The sequence below is a fragment of the Pituophis catenifer genome, unplaced genomic scaffold (assembly GCF_029215685.1).
Source record: "Pituophis catenifer annectens isolate HBS135680 unplaced genomic scaffold, rPitCat1.0.hap2 SCAF_3, whole genome shotgun sequence".
Lineage (NCBI taxonomy): Eukaryota > Metazoa > Chordata > Lepidosauria > Squamata > Colubridae > Pituophis > Pituophis catenifer.
Window position 1 is genome coordinate 179227738 of NW_027256883.1, and position 23488 is coordinate 179251225.

Below are 23488 nucleotides of genomic sequence, written 5' to 3' on the forward strand. Positions count from 1 at the left end.
GATTGGCTACTTAGTGTATAGGAAATATGGGTGGTTGCCCAAAAGCTATAAAGAAAAGTACTGCACAAAGTGCAGTTCTTCCCAATTATAGTATGTTATCTTATATTTATATTGCTGCCTATTTGCACATTACGACTCAAGACAGCTTACAGAATATGCTTTGGAAGTGGGAATTTTAGTAGATTTATTTCACCCCATAGATGGAAACTGGCTTTTCTCTCATTGATCATAATTTTCTGCAAGTATTCTTTGTACAAGCACCTCAGTATTTTGTTGACGATGAGGAATAATCATTGGCCATACTAATTAGCAGTTGTGGCAGTTGTTCTTCAGTATGACTTGAAAGCATCAAGTATTGTTCAGTAGAATTATAAAAAAGCTATGTTCCTAAGAGCAAAAAAAAATTTTTTTTTAAATATGTAGTCAAAAAAAATCTTAATTCTACTCCCATTGCAATAAGGTGGATATTTACCTCCACTTCCCTTTTATCATTCTTTGTTCTACCTTGAGGTTTTTTTACACCTGCAGTCTGTTTCTCCAGGGGTGGATCTTGATCAGGCCAGAAAAGCAGAAGAACAACAAATGTTGCAGGATGCCCGACAGTGGCTAAATAGAAGGAAAATTGAAGAGAGAAAGCACCCTCGAACAGGGGCTACTGCTCTCCACGTAGCTTCAGCTAAAGGCTACTGTGAGGTGATGAGGTACTGATCTCTTTTCATTGTTTTCTATACGAAACTATGGGAATAATTGCAAATGAGTTACATGGCTGGGTTCAAATATACTACGAGCCATAATGTACGGTAGTTGGTTAACTTTTAGCTCATTTTGTCATTTACTTGTATGATTTATGTGGTTGCTCATCTCATAACAGTGAATCTGGATAGGATTCAAGATTTAAAACAAAAATAGCACATTGACATCCAAGCTTAAAATAACAAATCATTAGAAACCACCTCACCAGCAGAGTTCATATAATCAAATCCTGGCCCAAATGCCTGGGAAAACAACCAGGCTTTCAGAACCTTTCAAAAAAGTTACAAGACTAGGATTCCAGACAGATGCTGTTGTACAGAGCAGGTACTTTCACAGAGAAGGTACCATAATTATATATAATTAATATTAAACGCCTCCTGCTAGGTTATGGCAGCAAGCAAGGAGAAGTGGTGAAGAACGAAGCGAAGCAGTGGGGGGGGAATGGAAGATGAAGCAAGGCAGTGGGTGCGGAGCTGCCCCACCCACCCCACCTGGCTTACCTGATGTCCCTTGAGCCAGGCCACCCATGCCAAACCCTCACCCCATCCCAGGGCAGCCACATCCCTTCACTAATCTGCTTTTCTCTGTCACCATGTGCAGGGCAACTAAAGTAGTCCTTGGGACTATGGTAAAAAAAGTAGCCCTTGGGACCATAGTAGACCTTCCAACTTCTCATGAAAAAAAAAATCCCACGAGGTTGGAAGATCAGAACTATTTTTTTTTTACCATCGTCCCACAGACTACTTTAGTTGCCTTGTACGCAGTGGCGGAGAACTGGGCCTGTGCACGTATACAACCACTGGGATGGCGTGGGCCAGGCCGAAGTGATGCGGGCTGGGCCCTTACAGTTTCCAGGATGGCCACGTGGGCTGGATCCGGCCTCATCCCGAGCCGGATTCGGCCCACAGGGCTTCAGTTTGACATCCCTGCAATACAGGAATGGTGAACAGTTGTCTGTCTCTATTTAAATGGCATACATAGCTACATCAAACTTAGTAAATACAAATTAGGGTTCTACTTGTAAGATGAGAGCATACCCATACACTACAGTGATTTTTGCTTTTGCTTGTTTTATTAACTTCAGAGAAAATATCAGTTAACTTGCGTGTAACATTTGCCTGCTTTTTTGTTACTTCTGGGACTTGCTGCATACTGCAAACCAGAATGACAGTATTGGAAGCATCAGTATTTGAAAAAACTTTATTGAACAACACACTTCCTTTGTCCATTAAGTGTTCATTTTTTGGGAAGCAGAACTTTTTGATCTCAGTTTTTGAAAGCTTGCTTTCTGTATTTACCAGTGCTGTGTGAACCACATGTTTATGCATTATTTTTATTCCTTTATTACTTCCATTCAGGAAATATCATATGTTGTATATTTGAACATTTCATAGATATAGAATGATTTCATTGACTTTTCAGAGACTAAGAGATCTTGGAATCTCTGAAATTTATTATTTTTATTGTGCCTTGTAAGAGATTTTGCAGTGACATGGAAGGGTGCTGAGTTCTAGTTCTTTACAACAGTTCCTCCTAGGCTGACTTACTTGATTTTAGATTCTTTTGAAACTAATGGGATAGCAGTTATGACTTGATTTATGCAATACTGATGTCATTTGAAACTGACCCCCAGTTGAAGCAATGCTGCAATTGTTTATGTGTCCTGTACCATTTATTAAGTTCATTAATATATGTATATAGGCCATTTTTGGGGTAGTAGTAAGAAAGTAACATTAACTGTCACTTGAAACAGAATGTTGCAGTAACTTGTCTAATCCTTCCATCTGTCAGTGTTGGAGAGCAACTGTCCCACTCCGGAGGGGATATCAAATGGAGAATTAGCATTGACCTGTTACATAAACATAAGACAGCAAGGTCTGACTCTCTCTTGAATGCCTTTGAGCCTTATCTAGTCTGTCCCAGATGAATTTGCCAGTCTGGGAAGATTCCTGTGAACTTGGCATAGAGCAATAAAGTAGCTAGTTTAAACTCTACAACTTCCAAACAATCCCTCCCACCCTCCACCACTTGCAGGCTACCCAGAAGGATTTGTGCTGGAATGTAGTCTGAATTCCTAGGAGAGTGGGGCTGTTTTCCAGAGGGCAAAGAAGTGGAAGAGCTTGGAAAGTTTGTTTGACATGAAGAGGGTTAAAATGACTCCTCCCTAGCTATTCCCAGGGTATATCTTTAGTTATGCAAATAGTAGCTTGAGGCTGGCAAGATCCTGTCTGTAGGTGAAGAACAATAAAGGAAACTACTCTTAAATAACTTTACATGTCATTCTTGGTTTGTGGGACCTGACAGGATTGATAGTAATATCACTCTCTCCATACCAAAGTCATTCACTACTTGAACCTAACACTTCTTCCTTCCTTAGCGATATGTGGACCTAGATCACACATGGCAGAATTCTCTCACAGAGGATGCTCTTCATTTTATCAAGTTCCCAGAATTAGACAAATCTCAGATGTTATCACTGGATGCCATCTCTTCAGAGTCCAGCCAGCCAGTGTTTAATTCCAAATGAGCTGTAATGATTTTATCAATAAAGTGTTTAGAAGTTTCAGTGGTCAATGCTAAACTCTTTTGGCCCATTTGTATCCAAAAGTGACAATCCGGCTGGATAGCATTCCATTAATACAGTAGATGCCAAGAAGCACCAACTTTTTGCTATACGTTTATCATCATAGTTTAGACTCAGATAAGAGCTTACTGTATACCATGGCCAATTGTGTTTGTTATTTGTTTTCTGCAGCATAACTTTATATGCCCCTTATTTTGATTTGCCTCCCAGATCATCCCAAAGCTCCTGGATCAGCAGACAGAAAGAGGCCACTTGAGAACTATCCTATCTAGTGCCTTCATCATGCCTATATTGCATTACTTAGTTAGGTGCTCAATAGAATGTCTGTTGAATTGCCTGTTCATTTCTTAAGGACCCTCTGAAATTCAAGTGAGGCATTTTAATTGTCCCTGAAGAGTTTGGTAGGATTAACAAATCATGATTACAAGAAAGTAATCTGACCATGGCAATGGGTTTACTGTAATACTGTCTGCTATCAGAACCCTATTGGCTCTGAGTTCAAAACTAGATCCAGAATATGTGAATCAGACCTGTTATAATCTGGATTATTTTAGACCCATAGTTGTCAAGGTGGCCATGAAATCCTAAACTGCTTCATCCCCAAATTATGCTAAAGACTTGCTCCAGAAAAAGGAACAACTAGAGATAAAATATTTGCAAGTCTTAGATTTAATTTCAGACATGGTTGGAGATGACGTTTGAATATATTTGTGCTGAACTTCAGTTAAATTAGACCATGGTGGGCTAAATAATTCTGTCATATAAGAATAATTTATGATAATTTTAAATGTTATTGTGCAGAAGTTAATCCACAAGATAATGCCACTGCTTCAGCTTTGGCTCTGTTCTGAGATTTGCTTCTGCTTGACTAAAGCATTTCCTAAAAATCTGTTTGCTGTCTCTTTTTTATCAGATTCTTCAATTCCGTCTATAAGGTCAATCATTAATTACCATCATCGTTAGAAAGAAGCTATTTTACTCTTTACTTTAAACTTGATTTCTTTTTACCAACTAGAGCTGTCTACTTGATCACACTAATCTCTGTCATGGATAAGCTTCATTCACAAAGCCACTGCATGCTGCTTACAGTGTCTACTAACTTACAAGACTGAATTGCTGCCATCTTTACTATTTTTTCCTTAGACTCTTGATCCAAGCTGGGTTTAATGTAAATGTTCAGGACAATGATGGATGGACACCACTCCATGCTGCTGCACACTGGGGGGTGAAAGAAGCTTGCACTATCTTGGCTGAAGCACTCTGTGATATGGACATCAGGAACAAACTGGTTAGTGAGTCCTAGACTAGCAATATACCATAAATACTCCCAGAGCAGAAGGAAGGTTTTTTTTTTTTACAGAAATGTTGACTACATGACAACATTTAAACAATCTTTAAAATTGATTTATGATATTATCTGTGGTTCAACATTACTCAACAGTTAAATGGATTGCATTATGTACATTTTATGCTCTGTATCAGCTAAAAATGCATTCTATATGCTGTTTAAAATACTATTTTTCTTTATTATGTTTATTTTTAAATTGTAAATTTAACCTGACCATGACAATGGGTTACTGTAATAGCTCACTTAATATCTTCAGGGCCAACAGCATAAACAAAAATATTTGCCCTTTATAAAATGAGTGTTATAAAGTTTCTTTTTGATATTCTTCCCATTTTGAGAAAGGATTCAAGTCTATATAGGAGGAAATGATAGGTAAACTGTTAAGGCTCTTGGGGCAAAACCAATTTTGCTATAAATATAATATATAGGAAAATAAGGCATATCGAGAGAGTTAAGGAAATAGTGAAAAAGAGGCAAGGGAAACTTAACAACAAAGTCTGATAACAATGGTGATCGTGTTTGAATTTTTTGAAACTTTAAAGTTAATTTTAGCATAACATTTAGATTTCCTGCTAATAGTCCTGAAACCAGTGATTCATATGGATGTTGCAATTCCCTGCAAGGCAACAGCTTCAGTGGTCAGTTGAAGAATGTATGGAGCATCTATGTCTGGTATGGTATCTAGAGGCAGTTTTTGAAAAAATAAATCCCAAAACACAAGATAATCATAGCACATGGATTCAAAAAATAAGTAGTTGGAGGGAGAAAGGAGACTTCATGGAGACTTCTTCATCATTACATAAATGAATTGAAATTACTGTGCATTTAGAAAGCATCATGAGTACCCAAACAGATTTGAAACCAGCTAATTTATCTGACAATAGAAATGCCTCTGGACTGGGCCATCAATTCTCTGAAAAGTTCTGATTTCGTTTTTTTATTGATATTCTTGTGAATAGTCTGGTTGACGAAGATAACTTGAAAATCAGTCAGCATTTTTCTTTTGTTACTTGGGAGCTTTATTTCCTACTCTAGGACACAAATGCACACAATATATTGCCATCTGCTTCTGTATTTTATCTGTTTTCATTGTGACTGGGGTTGTAGCTAATGAGAATTTCAGAATCAGTTTATAATTTTTTATGAAAAGAAGAATCAGCTAGTGATATACTAATCCACAGACTACTGAAATTTTAGTTGTGATTAACTTTACCTGGGCAAAAGGATGCATCATAGGGCAACAATTTTTGAACCTCAAATGAGTGAACTTGTGTGGTTTTCATTTTCAACATTCCATGACTATTTCCCAGCCAGACTCGCAATCCCTCACTCCCTTCCCCACCCAGCAGCAATGAGTTGACTCATTGCGTGGCTCTTAAAGAAAAACCAACTTTAAGATGTAAGAAGAAAGGGCTGGATATTTTTATTGCTTTATGTGCTCCTTCTCTGGCACACAAACATACACTGTATCACTGGTTTAAAAAAATTAAAATACCATCACCACCAAGAGGAGTGGTTGTGGTGTCATTGTCAAGAGATAACTCTAAATATCAAGATGCAGCAAGGAAGAGAGAGGTGAAGAAACTGAGGATGAAAAGGCTGCACATCTCCAGAATCACAAGGAAAGGTGCAGAGTAAGGAAGCAAGAAAAGATGGAGGAGGAAAGGGAAAATCAACTCAATATGTGACAAATACTAATTACTGCAATTCATCAATATGACAATATTCACCTTCAACAAGACTTCAACAGAGAAAGAGTGAAGCAAAATGCCTGACTTGCACAATGTAATATTTTTGTTGATATCGGCACCATTGGCCAAAGAGTCTGCCATTGTCATTCCCTGGAGAAAATGCCAGGTTCAACCGTATATAGGGAAAAGTCAGGATAGATAATTGGCATTCTCTGTCTTATGAACTCTTCAATTAATGTAGCATTGATAAATCTATTGTCTTACTACTCATCTTTCTTCTTTAACAACAAGATATTTTCTTCTTTAATTTTAAAACCCAAACAATAGCAATCTGCCATAGTCATTCTGTTTCTCTGTTAAGATAAGGAAATATCTCCAAAAGGATGACCTAATGAGGCATGGCTTGTCTAGCATACTGGTAAAGCTCTCGTGTGTTCGATGGTTTGTAACCTGCAATTGGGCAAAATTGTGCATTATATGATGACAGTTTTTGAGTCGGCATATCTCAAGTGGGCTACAATATAGAATGCATCCAAAATCTGTGCTGCCTTGGTCAGCTGAGGTCACATGATCAGGATTTCCAACATGCCCTGCCAGCTTCCTACAAGGAAAATCAGTGGGGAAACTGGCAGGAAGTCATTGCCTCTCCCACTGCTTTTTTGCCCACTCGGGGTCCTTCTGTTTCTCTGTTTAGGTAAGGAAATACCTCTGAAATGATGGCACAATAGGCCATGGGTTGCCTATTTAATATTAAGATTATCACAGACATAATCTTTAACCATGGACTAATATGGAGAAATTGTCATAGAAAAAGGAAAGATTGGAAATTGGATTAGGAATATTGTATCTGCTCTAATTCACCTGATACAATATAATTTTGATACTATTACTGTACCCTTTTTAAATCGGTCATAACAGTATCTGATATTTTGACATCCCAATATGTCTAATAGCCATATATTTCCAGCTCCATACTTCTATATGGTTATATGATAAAAATACATAGTAAAATATAAGCTAATTTGGCAACTAGTACAAGTTAAAATACATGAACCGTTTCTAAGAAAAAAGAGTCAACCTAGAAGTTTTTGCCACTTTTTGCTAAGTAGTTTTGCATATTTTAAAATTTGTTTTTCACAAAGACATAAAGAAATCTTTTTCTCGTGTTAAAGAAATGCCAAATCCAGAATAAATGTTTGCTGTTGTTATACATGCCTTTAGGGTCAAACACCATTTGATGTTGCTGATGAGGGATTGGTTGAACACTTAGAGATGCTGCAGAAGAAACAGAATATGGTAGGTTCTGGGTACCCCTCTTAATCAAAAAATCAAAAAGTCATAAGAAGAAAATGCACAAAAAATTTTTTAAGGTAGTGGAATGTGATGAAGTCTGTGTTTTGTGATAGTTACATATGAAAACATGTGTTGATTGAAGTTGTTTAAAAATGTAAAAATAACATAAGTAAAATTGCTTTTTTGACATTATGTGGCCAACAAGTCATTTTTCTTAGTGACCACAGAGATAGATATTTTCCAGTGCAATCTGTCCCTAACCTTCAGATCTTCCAATAGTGCACTCATCACCACTGTAACTAAAGTGTCCCTCGCTTTGCTGCTAGTCATCCTCTTTTCATTCCTTCCACCTTTCCTAGCATTAGAGCCTTCTTTGGGGAGCTAGCTCTCCACATAATATGTTACAAGTAGGGTAATCTGAGCCTGGTCATTGGTACTCACTCAAGTGATAATTCTGACTTGATTTGTTCAATGACTCATTTGTTTGTTTCCTTGGCTGTCCACAGTATTCTCAGGAGTCTTCTCTGACACCAAACTTAAAAGCCTCAGTACTTTTCCTATTCCGCCTCTTTGAAGTTCACTTTTCATTTCCATAGAGAGTCATAGGGAATAGACCCATCACAGTATTTGAATATCTTTTCATGGCTGCTGTAAAAGAAGATGAATGTTAATTTAAAATGGCCTGCCTCCCAAGGATGTGTATGTGTGTGTGTGTGTGTGTGTGTGTGTGAGAGAGAGAGAGAGAGAGAGAGAGAGAGAGAGAGAGAGAACTATAGATATGCACTGCTCACTTTCCCTACATTGCAATTGTCATGGATCACCTATCCAAACTTCATGAGCTGATAGCCTGACATTAGCCGGGGGGGGGGGGGGGGAAGAGGGGAAGGAAAGATTGGAATATAAGGAGGGTGGGGGAGGAATCTTACTCAGGCAGGAAACTTATACCACTTTAGACCAATGGTTGTCCAATCTGTTCTTTAAAATCTCCAGTGTTGCATCAGTCACAACTTCTGGAGGCAGATTGTTCCACTGAATAATTGTTCTAACTGTCAGAAAATATTCTTAAATTGGTTCTCTCCTTGATTAGCTTTCATTCATTGCTTCTTGTCCTATCTTGATGCTTTGAAGAATATTGTACCTTCAGATGCTTTGGAGAATATTGATTCCTTGGTTTCATATTTCAAAAGCAGATTATTATGAGGTACTGGGGTTGGACTAAAACTGCCTTGATGTTTTTGGTGTGAAAAACTTAGTGAGTGACTCAGTATGGTTGTTTCATATATGTATCTCAGTTTTATATATTTCTCATAATAAATTCTCACTACCTTAAACAAAAAGTAAATGCTTAAAAGAGTTGCAATTCTGCCAATTGCCTATACTGACATGCTAGACAATAAGAACAGTAACAGTTTACTAATATATTTTTCCAATTACATTTTTGACAGCTGCGTAGTGAAGAATCAAACAAATTAATTGAAGCTGATATGAATGGTAAAGTTCAAAGTGGACTTTTCAAAAAGTAAGATTCTCTGTCCAAGATGTTTTTGTGTTTATTGTGAAATTTGATGTTAAATTAATGGGGTGGAAGAAGCGAGCATTAGAGGTTGAAGCATAAGATTAGAATCCAAGAAACTTGATTCAGTTCACCATCCAGATGTGGATCTCACTAAGTGGGTTTGGGTCAGTTATTATTTCTTAGCTCAGCCTACTATACCAAGTAGTTCTTAAGAGAAATAAACTAAGAGGGAATCCCCATATGTGACGCCTTGACTTCCTTGAAAAATAGTAGAATATAAATGCTATAAATCAATATAATTTAATTTGAGCTTCTAAAGTTCAAGTGGTTAAACAGGATTTTTTTTGTTTGAAGTTATGCTTAATTTTTAATGCTGTTTTATCAAAAAATATTCTGTCTCCAGGCCTAGAACTACTCATAGTCTGTGCTATTGAATTTCAGTACTCTGCTGATGTGATTCTGAAGAAACTGGCCAACTTCTTTTTAAAAACCAATTTTCCCTTCAAGTAACTTTCTCTTCCTGTCCCATTATATTCATAAAAGCTATAAACTTGTGATACTGAAATGAGGGCCATGAATTTTAATAAGAGGAATTAGTCTATCACTCTACTTTTTTCCAGAAATGATTTAACTTGTGGCAATCTTACATTTTCAATTTCTTAACCCATTTAGTTTTTGATTTTTTTGTTGTTGTTCTAAATACTTTTCTTGGTTTTTATCTCAGCAAAGAGAAGATTATTTATGAAGCAGATACTTTAAAATCGTTAGAGACCGAAGAAGAGAACAAGGAATCTAGTAGTTCCAGCTCTGAGGAAGAGGAAGAAGCTGAAGAAGATGAAGTTTCAGAATCAGATACTGAAAAGGAGGCAGGTAATATATTTATTTAAATAAATAAGTAAAGTAATATATTTAAAACAGATATTCTTTTCCCTTTTTTTTGAGCAAGAGAATTCTATGAAGCTGCACTGATGAAGTCATTTTCAGAACTTTTATGTAAGCCTATAGCTTTAGATAGTCAATTCAAATACGGAGTGTTGCTAGTTAAGATTGGTAACAATATCTTGCAATGTGAAATCCCTGTTTTTAAAATTCCAGACAGCTTAATCCATCTCATCTCCCAGGTTTCTATCTCTACTTTTCTGTGCCCACCAATGGCATTCCATTGCCATTAAGTAAATTTAAACCCTTTGAGAAATTTTTCTTATGACAGTAACCTAGTTACACTTAGTTCAGTTAGTAATCTAGTCTACTCTGTTTACTAGCAATTCTGCCTCAATACAATCACATTATCAGGTGCTGGTGGTGGTTTCTTTTCCGAGCTTGCTGTTCAGCTTCCAAACGTTTTGTCACCAGGCTAGATGACATCCTCAGTGGGGCTTTGGTTGAAGCATCTTGTTTCAGTTCTTCTCTGATTTTATTGATCTCATGTGGTCATGTGGTTGGTGGGTCATGTGAGCTGGTTGGTTGCTTGATTGATACGGCTCCGTATGGGTTCATAGTCAACATGTTTGTTGATAGATCCATTGGTTGAATACCAGGCTTCAATAAATTTGCGTGCATGGCCCATGATTTTTGTTCTGTCCACCACACACCACAAACACAAATTCATCTAAGCCTGGTATTCAACTAACAAATCTATCAACAAACATGTCAACTTGGAGCCAGCCTATGAACCCATAAGGAACAGTAGCAATTGAGTGACTAACCAACAACGACACTGACTACCTCTTCACCTGGTGACCTTCACACATAATGACCAACCGGTCATATGGCATGACCAGCCAGACTCATGATCCACTGACCACATGACCACATGAGATCAATAAAATCAGAGAAGAACTGAAATAAGACGCTTCAACCGAAGCCCCTCTAAGGGTGTCACCTAGCCTGGTGATGAAATGTTCGGAAGCTAAACAGCAAGCTTGGAAAAGAAACCACCACCAGCATCTACCACCCAAGCTACAAATATTTTCAGCCATTTCACATGAACAGGTCAAGAATCAGCATCTATGGAATACAAATGATTGTGAAACTTTACAAGATTTTGCAGTTTGAATGCGGAAAAGGCTATTCCAAGTATGAAAGAGGCTGCTTTCTGCTTTGGAAGTGGTCTCAGTTTTCTTAAATTTAAATGCCTGAAACAGCAATTTCATGGAGGTTCATATTTGGAATGATTTTACACATCCCTTCAAAGTCCCCCACCCACTTTCTTCAGGAAGTACCTGGCATTTCATAATTCATTAATCAGGAGAACATTGATGACAATGATTCATTGCATCCCTAGCCCCTTCTCCTTTGCTAGGCAGATAGCAAGTAATGCTAAAATCTACTGAACAGTCACAATTAAACATACTTTTTCACATAGTAAATGACTGCTTACAGCAGTGAGTTTTTTTTCTGAAAAATTACTCAGCTTCCTTCGCTTTTCTTAGATACATTAGCAGCTTTTGAATGCACATGGTGGTGCTACATAAATTTAGGAAACTTCTAACTACATATTTTTCTAGATTAAAAATTGGAGGACTGCACAAGATATATTGCTGCAGTGCAGCATTATATTACGGTAGAATTTTGTACTAGTAATTGTAGCATCAAAACAAGTAATTACTCAGAATACAGAATTAATGGCAAAAACTTATGGTATGGATATACATAATTTATCAGTTCCATCTCTGAACTCCTAATTTGCACATTCCTAAACTTGGGAAATGTTGGTGCTATTTGTCACCTTGGAAAATTATTTGCTTCTACAGAAGTAGATAAAATGGTCAAGGAATTATTATTTTAATTAAAGAAATGTAAGTTTCACTTAATTCTTGTGGTCCCTTTTTAACCTTGCTTCAAGTAGTAGCTGGCTGGCCAATATTTATTGTTGATACCAGCTTTTAGATATACAGCAGTATAAATGCATGCATGCCAGAATTTCTTGCAGCTTCATACTGGGCATTCACATTTCATGTGCATCTTCTGAAACAGTATTTTTAGTATGAAGGGCTTAATATATTTTGTGCAATGTGCAGTTAGAGGGGTGGGTGGGTTGTGGGGTAGGTAGGCAGGAGGATGCATGTATACTCGACTCTGGTATTCAGATTTAGGCGGTTTTGCCTTCACCTCTTATCACAGAACGATCTGAAGCCTTCTGCATTCCCAGAAATTTGTGCCTGACAATGTTCTTATCATTTATTGCCATCTTATAAAATGTACAAAAATTTGACGTTAATACTTCCTTAGTATTTGATGTTTAGCTCTTCCTAAAGGCCTAATGAAAAATCTCTTTTAAAGATAGAGTTCAGTCTAAAATAGACTGGAACAAAGTACAGGGCCCACAAAAAAATGGCCTTTTCATTCATGTTCAAGTCTCAGAACCAGTTTCAAATGATTTTTTATAAAATCATAAATTCAAGCATAGCAATTCTTTGATGATTCAATCATGACTTAGATTAAAGTAGTTTCGCATTTATTTAAATTTGGGGTCCAAGGTCTTCAGACTGAATGAATGAATTTATTACTTCCTTGACTTTTGTAGCCCTTTCTAAAATAATGTGTGGGAAATCAGTAGGCATGTTAGAAAATTACTGGTCCACAGTGGCAACATTTTGTTCAGACTATAGGACAATGGCTTATTAAATATATACTGATTAACATACAGTAACTCAAATGGGCATATATGTTTAACTGCAGCATTTCAAAAGAATAGGGCTAGAATGCCCAGAACACATTGCTCAGTTAAATCTAGAATTATTGTAGAATGTCTGCAGATCTTTCATCCTCTGCCTCCCATCTTCTTAGAGAGCAAAGAAGAGTCTATTGCAAACCATTCCAAACATGAATCCAGAATTCTCATCTCAGAACAAATACCACCCCCAGAACATAACACTTTTACTATGGCTCCTGCTCGAAAAGTAAGTAGACAGGGACTTAAGGTAAGGGGTTAGAGGTTACATTTAAAGTTTTATCCTATGAAGAATGACTTCTTAAATTCTTTTATTAAATAGAACTTACTTTGTATAAACATTGGAAGAATGAATCTATGTTCTATTTTGAAAAAGCATAGTTAAAAACCATCAAGAACTGACTTTGAGTTGATCGACATATTTGATGTTATTTGTTTAGTTTGGAACCAAAACAGTTGTTTCCTATTCTTCTACAGTTTAATCAGCAACATAATACCAGAAAAAACTGTAATAAATATTATGCTTATTTTGTATACATTTAATTTTATACAGAAATATCAGACTGCAGGTGTTTGGTCCCCCCCCCCCCAAAAAAGTGGTCTTAAATGGGTTCATGTCATTAATGATGCTAAATTCAGTATTTGTTCATATGTTGACTCTGAAAAAAATCAAACTTCCTAGGTCAAAAACATGTTTTTTTTTTCTTAGTATAAATATGGCTATCTTCATCATTTCCATTGAAGAATTTTATGCAATAGTAAAAACAATACAAAAATGATAAATAATGAAAAAAAGAAAAGAAAAAAATAAATAAAGAAGCAGCTCCTAATCTCTTTTCACAACAGTTAAAAATACATTTATCATCTATCCTCCTGTTCTAAAGTTACATCATGATTCCATTCTTTCCACATTTTACTCTTTCTAATCATGAGATCCACAAAACACCAATTCATTTTTTTCCACGTTCAGCAAAAAGTCCATAAAGCACTTCCAGTCAGTAATAAATGTACTTGTTATCTAAGATATTTTCATCATAATTAAGTTTCTATTGAGTGTAGTACATGCCTAGTCAGATTGGGAGAATTGACCTCCCCTGACATTAATTTAAACCATTAGTGAAATGTTTTTAATATTTACCTATTCATTATGATGTTGTTTTTGTTATAAACTATCAGGAGCTTAGATGGTCAGTGATATAAACAGTAATATTATATGTGTAATGTGTACCAGTATGCATGAAAAATTTGCTGCCTATAAGTACATTTCATTAAATAGGATAAATTAGTTTGAATGTAAGGTATTGAACCATTTGTTTGAATGTAAGTTTTAGTTAAAAATGTTCCTTCATCTTGGGAAATTATTAACTATTAGATGAAGAAAGAGGGGCTGTATTTAATGTTATTGCTCTTTGGAATCTATGCAGAGATAATACCTGGAATACAGTGAAAAATTTGCATAACTTTGCAGTGGACTGCCTTAAAACACGTAGGAGCAACTATCATTTGCTCTTTAGATATTTCCAAAATACATTCAACTGCCATAAACAGGAGATGACACCTCTGTGAGTCAAACATACAGAAGCTTGGAAGCTGCAAATGAGTAGGAATCCATCTGAAAAATGAAAAGGTTGATTGCGATGAAAAACCGAGTAATTAAAACATCTCACTCCTCCATATTAATTAGTAATTAATAAATAAATAAATAGCCAATTGTAGCTAAACAAGGAGATAATTTTGGTTAGGTTGCTAAATGAAAAGGCTACAGGGATCATTTTCAAAATATCCTATGACTGTATTCTCTGCAGTTGCTGATAATTTTGCATCTGCTAGTCGATGCTCTCCATCTGATCAATAGGAGAATGGAAAAATCAACATCCCACAAGTCCTCTGCCTTCAGGTTTTCCCTTATGTGATGCTTCATTTGTGTAACAGAGATCAGGATTTTTTCCCTTTCTTTTTTAAAAAGCTGTTCACAGTAGTGAAAGCTGCAATGCTGCTGCTCTGTGAATTTGGGATGCTGAATGGAACAAAATCAGGATTTATTTATACAGAGGTGGCATGATTTGTTGCAAGTTTATTTCAAGTTAGATAAGTATTCTTTAAAATATCACTGATAATCAAAAGACAAACATTCTGAGATTGAAGTTTGATTTTCTATTGATGTTGCCATATCTTCTTATTCTTTATGTGATAGCAGAGTATGTTAGACATTTGGCAGCAGGTATTACATTCAACCTTGTATTTTACCCAGTGATCACGAACACTGGTCATGAACAAATAACATTCCATGAACATAGAAAATGTTCCATTATTACAGAATGCATGTATAGCTTGTCTCAAGGTCTTAGCAGACTTTTTCCTCCCCTTACATTTAAGATAAACTAGTTACTTTATTATCCTCTGTCCAATTGTCAACTATATGCTTTTCTTTTCTTTCTTTCTTTCAAAGTTCTCTTAGTTCCTCCCTTCTGTTTAAGGAACTGACCAGTTAACTATTTACTAACAAAACAATTTCAGACACTTTCAAGATGCTATGTTGGTTTAACCAGTGGCTTATAATTTTAGGCACAAGTCTTGAGTTAACAATTACAATAAGAGAGGACATTCAAAGACTAAGAGGCAGACTGAAATGGAAATACGTGCTAATGGAAATGGCCTACTGCAAAGCAACAATGCTGATAGGGTTGCATATTTTTTTTGCAGTAGTTTCCTATGCACTGCAACAGAGCTGCAGTTAATCACTTCTGCTGGCCAATATTAATAAGAGCATGTAGCCTTGCAAGCATATTATGGGAGGGTTTAAATGTTGCGTGTGGAGTAGCCCGAAGAAACAAGAGCAAAAATGAAAGTTGAGAATTCACTTAATTCCTTCAAAAGCATTTTACTAGTCTTTAGTATGTCAGAATGAAGATAGAGGTAGTCCTTACTTATGACCACAATTGAGCCCAAAGTTTCTGTTGTTAAGTGAGACATTTGTTAAGTGAATTTTGTCCCATTTTATGGCCTTTCTTTCACAATTGTGAAGTGAATCACTGTAGTTGATCAGTTAGTAACCCAGTTGTTAAGTGAATCTGACTTCCCCATTGACTTTGCTGGTCAGAAAGTCGCAAAAAGGGATCACGTAACCTTGGGACACAGCCATGGTCATAAATATGAATCATTTGTCAAGCGTCCGAATTTTGATCACATGATTGTGGTGATGCTGCAAAGGTTGTAATTGAAAAACGGCCATAAGTCACATTTTTCAGTTCACTAAACGAACTGTTGTAAGTCGAGGACTACCTGTATTTCCTTATGTCCTTCACCTGCCTTCAATGTCTACTATGCACTATGTTTTATTTTAACTTTGAATGATGATATTTCTTTCCAAATATTTTAATTAACTTTCTTACCGATTATGGTCAGAATCTACATCTTTTTGTGATTTGTACTCTTGATTCTAGTCTTGGAGAAACCAGGAATATTCTGTTTCTTTTTCACATGCGGACTTCTATTTAGCGATTGACTTAGGCATGCAAATTCAGCAATCTACTAGTATCAATTGGAGTTGGATAGTCAATACACTTAAAATAGTCACAACACTACTACTAATATATCACATAGGATTTGGAATCAGCTCAGATTTAAAATATGGCCTACCATGTAACATCTAAAAACTATTAGACAAATTAATTTAAGCACTCCAATTGGCAGGTGGCTATTTAAACACTAATTGGATTACAGTATAAATTAATTTAGTACTTCTGATTTATTTCGGTGATGTTGAAATGCTTGGTAGGGGTTGAACTTTTAGCTTAGATTAAACTGTCTATTGGAACCTGACTATTGTTTATACTGCCTCTGCTATGTATATTATAACTTGTTTTGAATGAGTCAGCCTCTCACTTCTAAAAAAAAAAAAATCACCATACTATGTTTAAACGAGATTGATTAATGATTATAAAAAGCACTAACATGGACAAATTGACATTTTAGAGTTGGTGTGGGTGTGCACATATTTGTATGATGTTTTATATAAATTTAATTAGAAAATATGATATTTTGATATCATTGTCTTGGCATTTAATATGCAATTGTTTTGTCATTCAGTAGAATGGCTTATCTTAGAGAACATATACGTCTTTCTCAAGCCAACATGCACTCTGGAGCTCCCCTTTGCAGTAAATTTAAAGCATCTGTGAGGTAAAAAGGGATCATTTTAGTTGTACAAGAGGAGACAAACTCTTAGGCTGAAAAGGGCCATTTAAGCCATTGAATCTAAGCTGCTGTTTAATGTGAAACATGGCTGGCTAAAGTCTGCTTAAAGGTATACAGTGAAAGGAACTGCTACCTCTCTGAGTCATTGTTCTCTTGTTGACACTGTCATGATGTTGGAATGAAGTAATTGAGGCTTTTCCAATTATGTCCTCAAGCCACTGTGTCTCTACCACCTTTTATAGTGTAGTTCATTGCTTAACAAGCCTGAAGAACAAAAAGATGAATCACCATCATCATGGAGGCTAAGCTTGCGGAAAACTAGCAGCCAAAATGCACTTAGTGAGGACAGCATGCCCAGTGACACTCTCAAAGAGAAAGGCAGCTCCATCTATTACTCTTCTTCAACCCCTCGGATATCTGCACTATTAGATAACCAAGAGAAGGTACACAATAATTTGACTTCACTGTCTTTGAAATCCATGTTCTGAAAACTAAAATAATGCTGAATAATCTAATCTAATCTAGTTTTGTTTTGTTTTTGGTGTAGTACTTTACTTGTTAACTAGAATTAGGATTTGCTTTTTCTGTCATACAGAGATTGACTTAACTTCATTTGAGGAATGGAGGCTATGATAGATTTTATCTATCTTTTCTCTTTCAAAAACTAACACTTTTTCTTCACTTTAAGTTATGAAACAGATGATATTGATGCTGATCTTGACCATGGTCAGTGCTATTCAGCATTTACTTCTAATTGTAGTTCCTCTGTGGATTGATTCAACTCTAATGCTGTTGGTCTTGGAAAAGGCAATGATTTGAAAAAGTCATTCCTGGATTGAAATGTCCTAGAACATGGGTGTCAAATTCATTGCGTCACATTGCCATCATGTAACATTTCCCAACACTTTTCCCATTCGCGGAGCTGGGGTGGGCATGGCCTGCGTATGATGCATCCGGCCCGCCAGTTTGACACCCCTGTCCTAGATAATTCTTGTAGTTGATACTTGGTCTCCAAGTAAATGGAGTCTGGATGAGTTATACCATCTATTAAGGTCTGGCTATTGAACATTTTTGTGAATGGCCTGTGGTGGGACTTGGAGAGAGATGAAGAACCTCTCTATATCCTTCCCAATATTATTGGGAAAGGAGCTGAGCCCTTAGACATTCCAGTGTTCGATGGTCCAGGCTGCTGGTCTCGCCCCATCTTATTTAATATCTTCATGAAGCTGCTGGTTTCATCAATATATATAATAAATAAGTAAATTATGGATTTGAAACTAGCTTCATATCCTGAAATGTAGACAGAAAAATTGTACAAACTTTTTGTACAATTGTACAAAAGTGCACAATTACAAAATATTCTGGGGGAATTATATATTTATTTTAAATAAAATATATAAAATATTCAGCTCCTGTGATTTAAAAAAAATTATGCACATTCCTTCATGCCATATTATGTATTGAACAATAAAAAAGTAAAACATTTCAAAAAATTCATGTCCAAAAAATTGCTGTAATTTAGGAATTTGTTCTTATTTCTGCAGGACAAGGATAATAGAATCTATTTTGCTTCAATATCCCCTCGAAGATTAAATAATACAGGTGACATTGAAGAAAAGGAAAACCGGTAAGACCCTTTCAGTAATGGCCCCAGATTTATAGGAGTAAATGTTTACAGTATGAACTGAATCTGTGGGACAGTTCCTTCCCCCTCACTTTCCTTATTTCTCCTATATCTTGGTTACATTTTGCAATAAAATATAAACCCATACAAATCTACCAACAAGTCCATATAATTTTCTTGCCAATGAGGTTTTTTTTTTCAATTTCCTACTCTAGCCAATAGGCCTGTTATTTCATAGACTTCTTCCACCCAAATACCAACCAGATCTAAGACTGCTTAGCATTTGGAGACCAACCAAGTCATTTTATCATTAAGCTATAACTAAAGTTATAAAACTATAACTAAAATACTGTTCTGATACAGTAACATATATTAGTTATGACTTCCTTGCTTATTTATTTATCAAATTTATATAATTGTCAATCTGACAAATGTGACGCCTCCTTATAAGGTGCAGAGACATCCCTCTCCCTCAAAGAAGAATTCATGAGCGCTAGAACCCAATCACGTGTCACCTCCTAGGTGGACTTAGGTGGGGTGGGGGAATGGAATGAATGAACAAATGGCCAAGCTCATAGTCATAAGGACCTTGTTCATTTCCTCTGACCCAACAGGTTCAAACCATTCACAGATAACAGAGCAAAACTCCTCAGGACCTGCACCAAGGCTGTAGTTCTTTTACATCACCACCTTAAAAATGATGAGAGAATTGAATATATATGTTTTTTATTTTGTATATAGTACATTCGCATGGTTTGCCCAATTAGCCCTACATTTTAGAATGACATATTTCAATTACTGCAAAATAGAAAAATAACCTCAGAGAACAGGACACGTTCATACACATTTTATACTTTATTCAAACTATATATTTTACAAGTTATCTATTAGAACTGTTCTTCAAAATTGATTCTTCTTCATACTTTAATTCTTATCAGAGTATATTATCTGTCTCTGAAATATTTAATGACAGTTCAGGTACATAGAAAATATTTATATAAAATGCTGTGTTCTTAACAGTTGGTTTTTATTTTCCAGTATTTTTTTTCTCCAGCATTAGCTTGATCTTGGCAAGCATGCCTTTTGCTTGGGTTTGGGTAAATAGATCAGAATGTGATTACAGTTGAAATACTGCTGTTATAGACTACCTGCATATGTCTCAATGCCATAGGTGCATTTGAGTGACATATTCAGTTCCAGAAATTTCTGCTTGTTTTGATATTAAAAGGTTGCTTTTAATATCAAAACAAATATTTGTTTTTAATTTATTATGCCAACTGAGTGCAGTTTAGCAGAACTGCTGAACAGAACAATTCAGCACACTACTCAGTTAACTTAGCAATTTAAAAATGAACCACAGCATGGTGATTTTGGTTGTGCTTGTGGCTAAGCCAAGCAAAACAGAATGTCACCATAACATAGTCTTTGTGTCTTATCATGGATTGTCAGAACTGAAAAATATAAAACACAAAAGTGTAATTACCGCCCCTCTCTTTCCCAATTTGCCATTTTAGAGAATCGGCTGTTAACTTGGTACGGAGTGGTCCTTACTCTCGCCAACAATGGAGGGAGGAACCAAAGGAGAATGAAACCCCTACAACTGGTGCACCTTCCACCTACATATCTACCTATATGAAAAGGTAAGGTGTATTTAAAACTTTTGGTGGAAAAGCGTACAAGGTTGCATTAATTTTAAACAGTTTAGCAAAAATTCTGACTGCCATAAAACCAGAAAAGAGGAAAACCAAGATAAATGACGTAGCCCATCTTACTTGCCTCTTTTGTTTCTATAATTAGAACAATGATTTATCAACATTTTAATTTTTTTTCTACGTGAAAATTTTATCCATATAAAATGTATCTTGTGAAATATAAGAAATAGAAGAAAGTATTATTTTAATTTAAAACTATAGTGGAGGTTGAGGGTATCATTGTGGAAATACTGAACATTTTGTTTCTTGTGTGCTATGCAAATTAATATGATACACTTTTGTCATTTGCTTTGAAATAATTAAAACCTGGAAAGCAAATATGCAGACATTATTACATAAAGAAAAGAGATTATTTGAAAGAATATGCTGATCAATAAAAGCAGTAAGATCATATTAAACCTATAAGCAAGCAATATAATACATATATAGTGCTGTAGCTATAATTCATCAATAGAAATATATGTATATGATAGGATATTATCTCAACATTATTGCAGTCTGGGGACAAGCAATGTTTGAGAGGTCAGGATGTGTAGTTCAAACATGTGGATAATTGATGGAGTTATCCAGGATTTTTTGCATAAATCTGGAAAAGGCTTGGCCATTTTTTTTTAGCCTAGATGACTTTAAAAGTAGGCTTGGAAACCATAACATTTAGGCAGCAGTAGCTGAGGTGCTGAGAATGTGGCATAGATATCACGAATAGGGTTTAGTTACCTTAGATATGTAACTAAAAGTTGTATTAACCCCAGGTTATGTTCTGAAAAGGAAACTCTATTTCTTTTTGAATCATCTCCATGTAAATTATCCTTACAATGAATTATACTCAAGTAATGTCAGCCCAGTAGCCCAATGACAGAAGGGATTATTCCTCCCCTTCACAAGCTGTCTTTAAAAAGATAGTGAGTACTCAAGTAAGCATTGGGATAGCACAGGTGGTGAAGACATGCGAAGAACATAGAAGATAGACCCACTGCTCAATTAGAAATAAATTCCCATGATAATAGGTATAGTCTCCTACCTGCAATATAGATTTTCATTTTAAAACATTTCAGTATTATAAACATAACTTTAAATATTTTAATGACTTGTTTGTTTATGCTGTTATTAGTTAGGCCAGGGGCCGGCAACCTTAAACACTCAAAGAGCCACAAAGGTCCTAACCGGAAGCCCCCGTTCAATTCTGGAGTTGATCAGAAGTCCAGTTTCCCCACCATAGAGATTCCTCCTAGTGTAGCCTCCTTTTTCATCTGCTGACCGGAAGCCCACTTCCCCCACCATAGAGTCTCCTCCTAGCATGGCGTCCTTTTTCCTTTGCCTGTCCTAACCAAAAGCCCTATCATTTGTGGAGCCAACCAGCAATAGGAAGCCACAGCGGAGGGATGAAAAAGGCACATTCGGCTCCAGAGCCACGGGTTCCTGACCCCTGAGTTAGGCCTATTACACACTTGTGAAAATAAATATTTATTTATTTATTACATTTATATGTCACTCATCTCGTTATCGAAGGTGACTGCATTTCTTCTAATCTGATCCCAGGATTTGTTGGAGCGTTTGTGTCCTTGCATTTTATAATCCATAGAATCCTTAGTTTGCCCAAATTATCAGGTATAAGATAAATCATATTGTTAATTCTTGAATATCCTAAGGAAACAACATAGTAGGAATCCAAAGAAATGTAGAGCTGGATTGTAATCAAACTTAGCAGAGGCTTCAGGTTTTTTTTTTCATAACGGCATTTTATTTTGCTAAACCAACTCTCTTAATTTAAGTAGAATATTGAGTTTAAAGTATTTGATATTTATTTATTCATTGTTGCCTATTAGGTCAACAAAAAATAGCAATCTTAATTTTTAATTAGCCTGCTTACAATCACAGCATTTTTGATAATACAGAATTTACCTGATCATAGATAGCTTGCTAGCTGCAATCTAAACTCTTGCATTATTGACTGTCTGCTTCATATTGTTTCTGGTAAATATAATCTGTTTATTTAGGAAATGGACTAAATTTGATTTATTCTACTGTATGCTTCAGTCTGCATACAATACTGTGAGATCTATTGCTCACGTTGGCATGGATCTTTCAACATTATCTTTTCTCCCCCCATCCTGATCCTATGAGTAATCTAAAAGCAATTTCTTATTGTTGTGATCCATGTCCTAATTTAATTGAATATGTTGATCATTAGGCATTTTCTATTTCTGTTCTTGCACATTTAATATGTATTTAGTAGTTAGCTAAACAATTCACCCGGATCTTTCCATTGGAATAAATCCACAAAAACACAATGCAAGAAAAATACACAATAATAAATTTGACAATTGGTTCATTTAGTCACTTAATTGTATGATCCAGGGAAAGAAGTACCTGCTGTAAAGAGTTATAGACATTGGTATTCCAACACACCCCAAAGCAGTTCTTTACCACCCAGCTATATTATTCTGACTGATTTGTATTAAGATTTTTCTTGGATTTTTTAATTACAGTTCTCCAGTTGTTAACTCTTCTGTCATTTGTGCTCAGTTGCTTTGCTAGCTGAACCTGATAGAGGGCAATGTTTGGGGAATTATCTTTCTTCATTCCTATTCTAACATTTTTAATCATATTCATTGTCATTATTTATGCACTAAAAAGAAATCACTATTACTGTATAAAAATGTTCGGATGACTGTTTTATTAACGGTGAAATTCATTTTGTTTCTCTTTGTTCTCCTAAGGCATTTTACAATTATTTACGAGTTCATTTTGTATGTTTCAGAGCCCCTTACCGACAACAAAGTGACTCTACCACAGAGAAGAGCACAGAGGCTGTCTCTTCTAGCATTCCATTAAGTGTCATAACAAATCTCACTGTACCTGGAAGTTCCAATGGTGTCACAACTACTAATTCTAACTCACTGACTGGAACAGAGTCATCTACTGGTGATGCCAGGGATCGAAGAAGGTTAGTGAGCCTTTTATGGAGTTATGAGCTGCATTTACTGCATGACACAGATCCACTGGTAGGTAAGACCATATTAAGCTTTCCAATTTTTTTTTTTTTGCTTTATTTTAGTAATCATATCAATTTGTTTTGCTTTTTGTTAGAACATGA

At 35.8% G+C, this 23488-nt stretch overlaps 1 protein-coding gene across 11 annotated transcripts in view; it reads left to right on the top strand.

Annotated features, from left to right (window-relative positions):
* Positions 1-23488, top strand: part of PPP1R12B (protein phosphatase 1 regulatory subunit 12B) — a 110096-nt gene that overhangs the window by 16559 nt on the left and 70049 nt on the right. For 10 of the 11 annotated variants that reach the window (XM_070941595.1, XM_070941596.1, XM_070941598.1 and 7 more), the window contains exons 4-13: positions 542-701; positions 4481-4625; positions 7598-7672; positions 9115-9188; positions 9910-10055; positions 12975-13087; positions 17298-17498; positions 18600-18682; positions 20194-20319; positions 23153-23338. In XM_070941595.1, the coding sequence (XP_070797696.1) occupies positions 542-701; positions 4481-4625; positions 7598-7672; positions 9115-9188; positions 9910-10055; positions 12975-13087; positions 17298-17498; positions 18600-18682; positions 20194-20319; positions 23153-23338 (1309 nt within the window). The remainder of the gene's footprint in view (positions 1-541; positions 702-4480; positions 4626-7597; positions 7673-9114; positions 9189-9909; positions 10056-12974; positions 13088-17297; positions 17499-18599; positions 18683-20193; positions 20320-23152; positions 23339-23488) is intronic. The other variant, XM_070941599.1, reaches the window with a different exon arrangement.